This window comes from Leuciscus leuciscus (assembly GCF_965113295.1).
Source record: "Leuciscus leuciscus genome assembly, chromosome: 19".
NCBI lineage: Eukaryota > Metazoa > Chordata > Actinopteri > Cypriniformes > Leuciscidae > Leuciscus > Leuciscus leuciscus.
The window spans coordinates 8,671,869-8,680,093 of NC_138743.1; the positions used below are offsets into that span (position 1 = coordinate 8,671,869).

Genomic DNA, 8,225 nt, shown 5'->3' on the forward strand with positions numbered 1-8,225 from the left:
TTCTCAGTTGCAGCATATTGTTGATTTTAAGGGTCCTGATGACAGAAAAATGCCCCTTGACCCCAGCACCAATTGCATGAAAACTATTTGACCTTCGACCTGGAAATCTAAAGAGTCCAGGGCAACTGGGCACAGAGAACCATGGCATTTTAAATAGACTGATGGCAGCACACTTATTTAGCAATACAAATAAATAAATCTTTTACAAGCAATCGGATTTTAAAAATGAAACATTTTCTATTCAATAGCAAAACAGGTAGGCCCATTCAAATAGATTATAATAGCAGAACACTTTGATGGTAAAAGGGAATTGAGCTACCTGTAGGGAGGATTCATAGGGAGCTGCTGTTGGTCTCTTTTGAAGAGATACGTCAAAACGAGTCGTTTCATAGAAGTCCGATTCTTGGAGGAGTCGTTAGTTTGAACCGATTCATGCACGGATTTGCAGTGTTTCTCGCGCGAACTTCAGTAAACACGATGAGGTAAGATAAGAAACACTTTTATTTCAAAATATCAAACAAGAAGGAATTGTACAACAGATGCTATGTTTACTGGCATATCTCATTTAGGATGACATCATGAAACTGGAATACATCTAAACGAGTAAACAGACTTAAGTTAAAAAAATTTTTTTTTATATAATCGCTGGTCTAGCTAATGACCAGCTAATATAAGTTCCAAAACACACATACCGCGTTATATTGTTGTGCAAAGTTGTCTTGTTTGAAGATTATCCAAATAATTGTACTGCAAGCAAGAGCCTGCATACAGTGAGTGCACAGGGACTTCTGTTCTGGGAACACTTTGAGCGATGATTCAAATGAGTCGACTCATTGACTTCTGGGAACACTTTGAATGATGATTCAAATGAGTCGACTCATTAAACCATTCATCAGTTGAATGAACCGAATCTCTTACATGAATCAGACTCGTGCGTAAAGACAGAGTACTGAACATAAAAGGTGCTCAGTGCGCTTCAGCCGCAATCGACACGGAGCTTCATTTTCTGACTGTAGACACTGAACCAGCGCTTTATTTCAAATGAAGCGTCCTCTCATTCCACCAATAATTTTTTATACGTGATATAACAGCTGTCTTCGCCATGAGCTGCTTGGATGTCATGTATCAAGTTTATGGTCCACCTCAGCCTTATTTTACCGCAGCATACACACCTTATCACCATCAGGTATGTTCGTCAAGTTCAGTGTATTATTATTCTGTTCTGTTAGAAGAAAAATGTGTGTTTCTGGGTGGTTTAAATTCCATTAGATTTGTGAGTAAAACTTTCTCTCCTCGACTTGTTGCGCTGCGCGTGCATTTGATGTTGACAAAATAGTTTTAAAATGAGTCACGTAGTTAGATGTTGATGCATTTTTTTAAACTTGAGTAATGGCAGTTTAAGTGTTATTTAAAGTTATTAAAAAAAAAAGTGAACATATTTTTATTTTCTGACAATGATGTAGTAGCTGGCTATATCACTTGTTTCCTTAAGAAAAGCTTGTAGAAAAGATAGACTTGGAAATAGATTTTTTTTATTTGACAGATATCATTTTATCTTCAATGCATATTTAGTTTAGGATAAATACATATACAGTATGTATATATTGGTGAGCATTATAGGAACATAAATTGTGCAACACCAAACACACTGGTGGAATACACAACTATATAGTTTCTCCCTATATCTGTCTATGTATGAATAGAGTGTGTGTGAGTGTATTTCTGTATCATGTAAATTGATTTTGCCTTTTTTTTCTTTTCTTCAGAAATTGGCATTTTATTCGAAAATGCAAGAATCACCAGAAACAGTCAGCGGAAGCAGCTCTTCTTTTTCCAACCTCTCTGGGCCACCCATAAAAGAGGAGGACTGCGCCCGGGAGAAAGATCACCCACCGGAGGCTGAGTACATCAGCTCCAGATGTGTGCTTTTCACGTATTTCCAAGGGGACATTAGTTCAGTGGTGGATGAACATTTCAGTCGAGCTTTGAGTCAGTCTAGCAGTTACGCACCCGGATCCACCAACAGCAAGACCGCGAGAGGTTCATCGTCCTGGAGAGGTGGGAATCTAATGCAACCTGCATTTTGAATCGAATTGAATTAAATTGAACTTTATGGCCAAGTATGGTTTCCCGAGTAAGGAATTTGTCACAGGCATAAGGCATCCACACAGTGCATTTAGACATACATGCAATGTATTTTAGTAATTATAGATAACAAAAATACAGTGCTCGACTAAAGAATAATGTTTCAGTAAAACAAATAACAGGACACATTGCCATGCCAAACATATCCAATTTTGGTATACAATACAATAACACACTGATCCGCATAGAAATAGCAATGAAAACCTGTTACTTACAGTAGGTAATATAAATAAGTATTGCACTTAAATATGATATTGCTCAAAAAGAGAAGGAAATTGATTTAAATAGTTCATAAGCCTTTATGATTGTACAGCTATTAATCATGATAATGGGCACAATTTTCCTTCTTTCATTTTTTTTTATTTTAAGGTCAATTTTTAGATAGATTTTTTAAAGCAAATGATTAAATTAGTTTGATTATGATGTTGTTGTTTTTTACAACTAGTTTAATTAACATATTTTCTTTGCATCATCTATGATTGCACATGTATGATTTTATTTGATTTATTTTGCATTGTTTCATAATCTATATAGTTTTTTTTTTTTTTTTAAGCTAATGCAAAACAATTCAATTTGATTGTAGAGGACAGTTTGTCGCATTTGTTTTGTTAATCCAAATGTGTGAGCATTCATTTTTAAATCTCAAACAGAATATTTGAATTGTTGTATATTTGAATTATCACAGGCGTCTGTGCATATTAACATGCAAAACATCTAAATGTGTTCCTCCCCAGAAGGCTCATTCCCTATGAGCCAGAGAAGCTTCCCTCCCTCGTTCTGGAACAGTGCGTATCAGCCGTCGGTCACGGCGTCTCTCAGCAGCGCGCTGGGTTCCTCCCACACGGATCTCCCCTTCTCAGCGGACCCTTATTCCACCGCGTCTCTACACAGCCATCTCCACCAAGGCACCCCGGAGCCCTGGCACCCCTCTCACCACCATCACCCTTACTCACTCAGCGGAGCCATCGGCACCCAGGGGTCCGCTTACCCCCGACCCTCCATGCACGACATGTACGGAACGCACTTTGACCCCCGTTACAGCTCTCTGCTCGTGCCCTCGGTGCGGCCCCATAGACTCCCCCCGGCCACGGTGCCCGCAGCTGGAGCCTCGCCGTGTGACATCAGCAAGAGCGAGCCGGGCAGCTCGGCGTGGACCGGAGCTTTCACAGCGGCGAGCTCTGATATGAGTCTGAACATGGATACAGGTGTGAACATTCAATCCACATACAGCAGACCCACAATGTATTTATGCACATAACAAGCAACACTTAAAACACATATGGATGTCATTGCATTTGAAAACAAAAATCAACTCAAAAGGCATTTATTTTAAAGAAAATAAAACATTTCATTAAAAAAAAGTTTGGTTTTAAATGATAAAAAGATGAGACAAAATGTTTTGTGGCACTTTCTAGTTGTTTCTGGTCATTTAAAAGGTTTTATTTGTTTATATGTTTTTGAAAGAAGTATCCTATGTTCACCAGGGCTGCATATATTTGATTAAAAATACCGGTACAGTAAAAATGTTAATATCGTGAAATATTATTACAATTTGAGTATTTGAGTCTATTTGAATATATTTTAAAATGTAATTTATACCTGTGATGGATGCAAAGCTGAATTTTCAGCATCGTTACGCCAGTCTTCAGTGTCACATGATCCTTCAGAAATCATTCTAATATGCTAAACATTTGTTGTGACAACCGTGAAACTTTTTTTCACGATTCTCTGATGGATAGAAAGTTCAAAGAACAGCATTTATTCGCAGTAGAAATGTATAACATTGTAAATGTATTTACTGTCACTTTTGATCAATTTAATGCATCCTTGCTAAATAAAAGTATTCATTTCGTTCAAAAGCAAAAAATTACTGAACTCAAATGTTGAATGCTAGTGTATGTAATGTGATAACCTCTGGTTACTCTGGTAGGGTGCATGTGTGAATTTCAGGAAAATGTATATCATAAAAAAAAAAAAATCACCTTGACATCAGTTTATTAAGACTGAGTGCAAAAATTGTGCAGTAAAGTTCTGAGAAAAGCTTTGACTATAAATGCCACTTTATGTTTTGTTATCTAATGCAGTGACATTTAGACTTGTTTTTAAAGTGTGAAGAGTTTCTTAGGCTTAAAGCATACTTACTTTTTAGGGCCGCCAAAGGTTAAACTCACTTCATAAAAGTCAGAGAAAAAAAATTAAATCATATAATGTCAAATAATACTACTAAATAATCCTGAGTTTAAGATCTTTTTTGAATCTTGTTATCTTCAAGGCTTTTGACGCTGACCTCTGCTGACATTGGTTTTTCACTCTTCATCTTTAAGACTTTAATGCTTTCTTTGCTTCGTCTTCTCACTTTTCACTCTGTATTTGCTACTTATTTTCCGTCTTTTCATTTCTTTATCTTTTTTTCCCTTTCCTTCTTCCTCTCAGGTCTACAGAGCCAGGATAAGAGCAAGGACTTGTACTGGTTTTAGTGCCCTGCGGCCACTTCTTTCTCCGCCGGCTTGTCTTTCTCTGGCTTTTCTGTAACAGATTCTCATCTCACTTGCAGCTCGGCGCTACACCCTCTGCAGCGGGACCATCCTAAGCTGAAAATGGATAAGAACCCTTCAGATGAGTGCAAAACTCTCTCAGTAAAGAGGAGCAAACATACTGTAGTGGTGTGACTAGCAGCTGCTGTCGCCCTTTCCCTCCCCCGACCCTCAGCGCTCTCAGCAAAATGGACCCAAAATAAGATTTAAAAAGAGACAAACGTTACTTTTGGGGGACGTTTGAGAGCCGAACTTGCAGAAAAGACGGACTGGCTATGAAGACTTTTCTTTTGACCAGAAATGAGTTTCTGACCAGAGAGCAGCATTCCCTATCATCGCTGAAGACAGAGAAGGGCTATTTGAAGCCACTTGACTCTATCTATATTGCTTTCAGCACCTGTCATCGACAACTGTTGTGGAACTTAGCAGACGCACAGACAAGCGCTTTGACCGAGCAAGCGCCCTGGATTTCATAAAAGAGGCGTTTTGTTGTATCTGGACACACTGGGAAAGGGAACAACTGGTTTGGCTTTTCATTTTTTTGTGAGGTGTGGTGTAGGTTCGACTGGAAGTAGATACAAACACTATTAAGCCGTACTGTATATACTTTGTGTCTTAGTGTGTCCAGTGCTACATGTAAGATCAAACAGCATGATGATATGCATCAGAAAAATCGATTCTTTCATTTGTACTTTTTTAAAGAACCACTTTTAGTCGCCGTCAGCTTAGGTCGACGTCTCACCACGCTGTATTTGAATGTATCACATGTAATATATTACCTTTGAAAGTATTTTTCCAGTGCGTTGAGGACAATGAGGCGTTATCTGTTTTGTTATTATCAGTTGTGTATCTTCAGCCTATGAAACAGAAATGGAAATAAAACCAGGCGATACACACTTTTTTTTTTTGCTGCCCTTGAGTGTTTTAGAGGTTGCTTGTGAAACTGCGAATGCGATCGATCGAACAAACTTGTGACATCTTTTTATACCAAACACCTCTTGACATTTATTCAAGATTGCTTTGGGCTCTAGGAAACAAAAGACTATTACAAACCTGCTGCAACCTTCAAAACCTTAAAATCGACTCATTCAGAGATTAAATTATTGATTTATTTCAATATAGATGTTTTTTCTGTGTCAGTATGTTCGACATGTTAAAGAAGGATGGGCTACTTTTAATCACACTCTTAAAAATAAAGGTTCCAAAAGTGGGTTTCCACAGCAATGCCATAGCAGAACCATTTTGGCTTCCAGAAAGAACCTTTCAGTGAACAGTTCTTAAAAGAACCGAACCATTTTTTCTTAGTGTGAAGAACATTTTAACAATCTAAAGAAGCTTTTTCTTCTATAAAGAACCTTTTGTGCAATGGAACGATTTATTGGATGTTAAAGGTTCTTCATGGGACCATAGATGGCAATAAAGAACCTTTATTTTTAAGAGTGTGTGATGTTTTTGTCCACTCAGCCATAGATTCAGCCAATGAAAAGGAATTGGGAAGCGAGAAAGAAAGCGGGAGACTCAATGTTATCACGCTGACATTTGATCCTCTGCCTTTTGGTTGTGTTCGCAGTGAATACCAGACAGCTGTTGATTAATATTGGCTTATGACAACAGCAATGATGGACAAGAGATGTGTGGCCAGGAGTTTCTCTTGCTTAAGTGGGTAAAACAAAGGCCTCTTTTTTAAAAAGTAGTACTGAGTGCCCTCCTAAAGTGCTGGGGGTGCATGAGAAAATAATGTAGTTCATGTGGCAGATTTAACAGTCACATTTCAAAATGTATAACTGGTGTACAGAGTTACTACTAAGCCAACTTGTGTTTCTTGTGACTACAGTGCTGCAAAGTATGTGTATTTTTTTAAATGATGTCTATTGAAACTCTACTCTGGTTGTATTTGTAGCCTGTTTCTCTCCCTTGAATTCAAAGTTGAGTTAATTTTATTTGTCATATACAACAGCATATCTGCTGACTGACAATGAAATGTGTCATTCAAGCTCACTATTTGAACGAAAATAGAAATAGATTATATTGAAAAAACAAAGTAATATAGGTCGAGAAAAATTTGAAGTGTAGAGGAGACCGGGGCTTGCTGTCACATATCTCAAGGGTTTATTTTTGAATGCCAGTTTCAATATAACCATTTCTGTATTGACTTTAGTTTCTATATATTTTGAACTTTAGCAGAGCATGTTGTCACACAGTATATGGGCCCCTGCCAGTTATAGACTTTAAATGAAATTGCTTCACAAATACATTTGAAGGAAACCATTACGAAAGGCAAAACAATTAATTAAACACTATGTACAAGATTATTTAGAAGAACAGGAGGGTATAATTCACACACACACACACACACACACACACACACACACACACACACACACACACACACACACACAAACATCTAATTTAAAATAGAACTAGATATTTGAAACCAATTAACATAAAAAAAACACACACATTGGGAACACTTTTGAAACCACATCCTAGTGTGTCAGAGTGCATAGCATTAATTATTAGCGATAGGAAAATATAACAATATGCCTACAAAAAATTAGGTTTATACAACGGCTAATGTGCTCATGAACTATAAACATATGATTACGCAAAGCTGTTACATTATCCCTGCCCGGTAACTCCGTGCCAATATTAGCATGACTGGACTATTTAGGGCCGCGCCGCGCCGCGCGCACAGGACCAGAAACAGCGCGCGCGATTACTCGCAGAGCGACACTCGATATCTGCCGTTTCAGTGACTGGAGGATTTGTGATGTAGAGGTATAATCTCGCAGCAGTAGCTCCTTAATTGCCGAGCACTAATTAGGGGCAAGAGGCCGAGCTGTCAGTCACATTATCCCAAAAATTCAAACGCACTCCCATGTACTTTTTTGGAGTGGCGTCGAGGAACCCGCAGCCAGTTGTCACTTCGCCCACCGTTTGCCGAAAGGACAGACATCAGCCATGTGAAAGGTCAACTCCCCACACTTTAAAAAGCAGATCAACAGTCCCCTGGCATTTTAATCAGCTTGAGTCTAATGTTCTCTATCAATAAAGTAGTTAAGTTAAACGACCATGTGATAACTGTTAAGCTTTGCCTGGTAAAATTATTACGGGCGCTGGGTTTCTAATACATTTACAAAGGGTTACAATCCCGAATTGTGCTAAAAAGAAATTGATTTATAATTATCTATTACATTTATCTTTCTCAGTCGCCCCCAAAAAATATTGTATCCACATTTAAAAAAATACATTCGATAAAAATATATAAAATATAGGCCTATTATATAAAACTTATTTTATATTTATATTTTGGTCCATGATAGCATCATGCAGTTGCTGCATATTTGTCGGCTGCATGTCCCAGATGTGAATCTCCTGTTCAAGCACATCCCAAAGGTGCTCTGTTGGATTGAGATCTGCCGACTGTGGAGCCATTTGAGTATAGTCATGTTCAAGAAACCAGTTTGAGATGATTTGAGCTTTGAGCGTTATCCTGCTGGAAGTAGCCTTTAGAAAATGGGAACACTAGTATGGTCATAAAGGGAT

General features: G+C 38.0%; 1 protein-coding gene across 2 annotated transcripts; it reads left to right on the top strand.

The window, feature by feature from the left end:
* Nucleotides 1-982: 982 nt before the first annotated feature.
* On the top strand, nucleotides 983-6,555 carry vgll2a (vestigial-like family member 2a). Of its 2 annotated transcripts, none has more exons than XM_082148384.1 (4): nucleotides 983-1,186; nucleotides 1,767-2,058; nucleotides 2,880-3,350; nucleotides 4,579-6,555. In XM_082148384.1, exons 1-4 carry the CDS (start codon nucleotides 1,103-1,105, stop codon nucleotides 4,620-4,622), a joined length of 891 nt encoding a protein of 296 aa, XP_082004510.1. In that variant the 5' UTR covers nucleotides 983-1,102; the 3' UTR covers nucleotides 4,623-6,555. The 2 variants fall into 2 exon arrangements, with proteins under 2 accessions (XP_082004510.1, XP_082004511.1); XM_082148385.1 differs by having other exon boundaries at nucleotides 2,883-3,350.
* The last annotated feature ends 1,670 nt before the right edge of the window (nucleotides 6,556-8,225 follow it).

Excerpts from the sequence above, each read along its gene's own strand:
- vgll2a (XM_082148384.1), top strand. The coding sequence starts at position 1,103 with ATGAGCTGCTTGGATGTCATGTATCAAGTTTATGGTCCACCTCAGCCT. Across the intron at positions 1,187-1,766 it reads ACACACCTTATCACCATCAG|AAATTGGCATTTTATTCGAA; the intron begins GTATGTTCGTCA and ends TCTTTTCTTCAG. Across the intron at positions 2,059-2,879 it reads AGGTTCATCGTCCTGGAGAG|AAGGCTCATTCCCTATGAGC; the intron begins GTGGGAATCTAA and ends GTTCCTCCCCAG.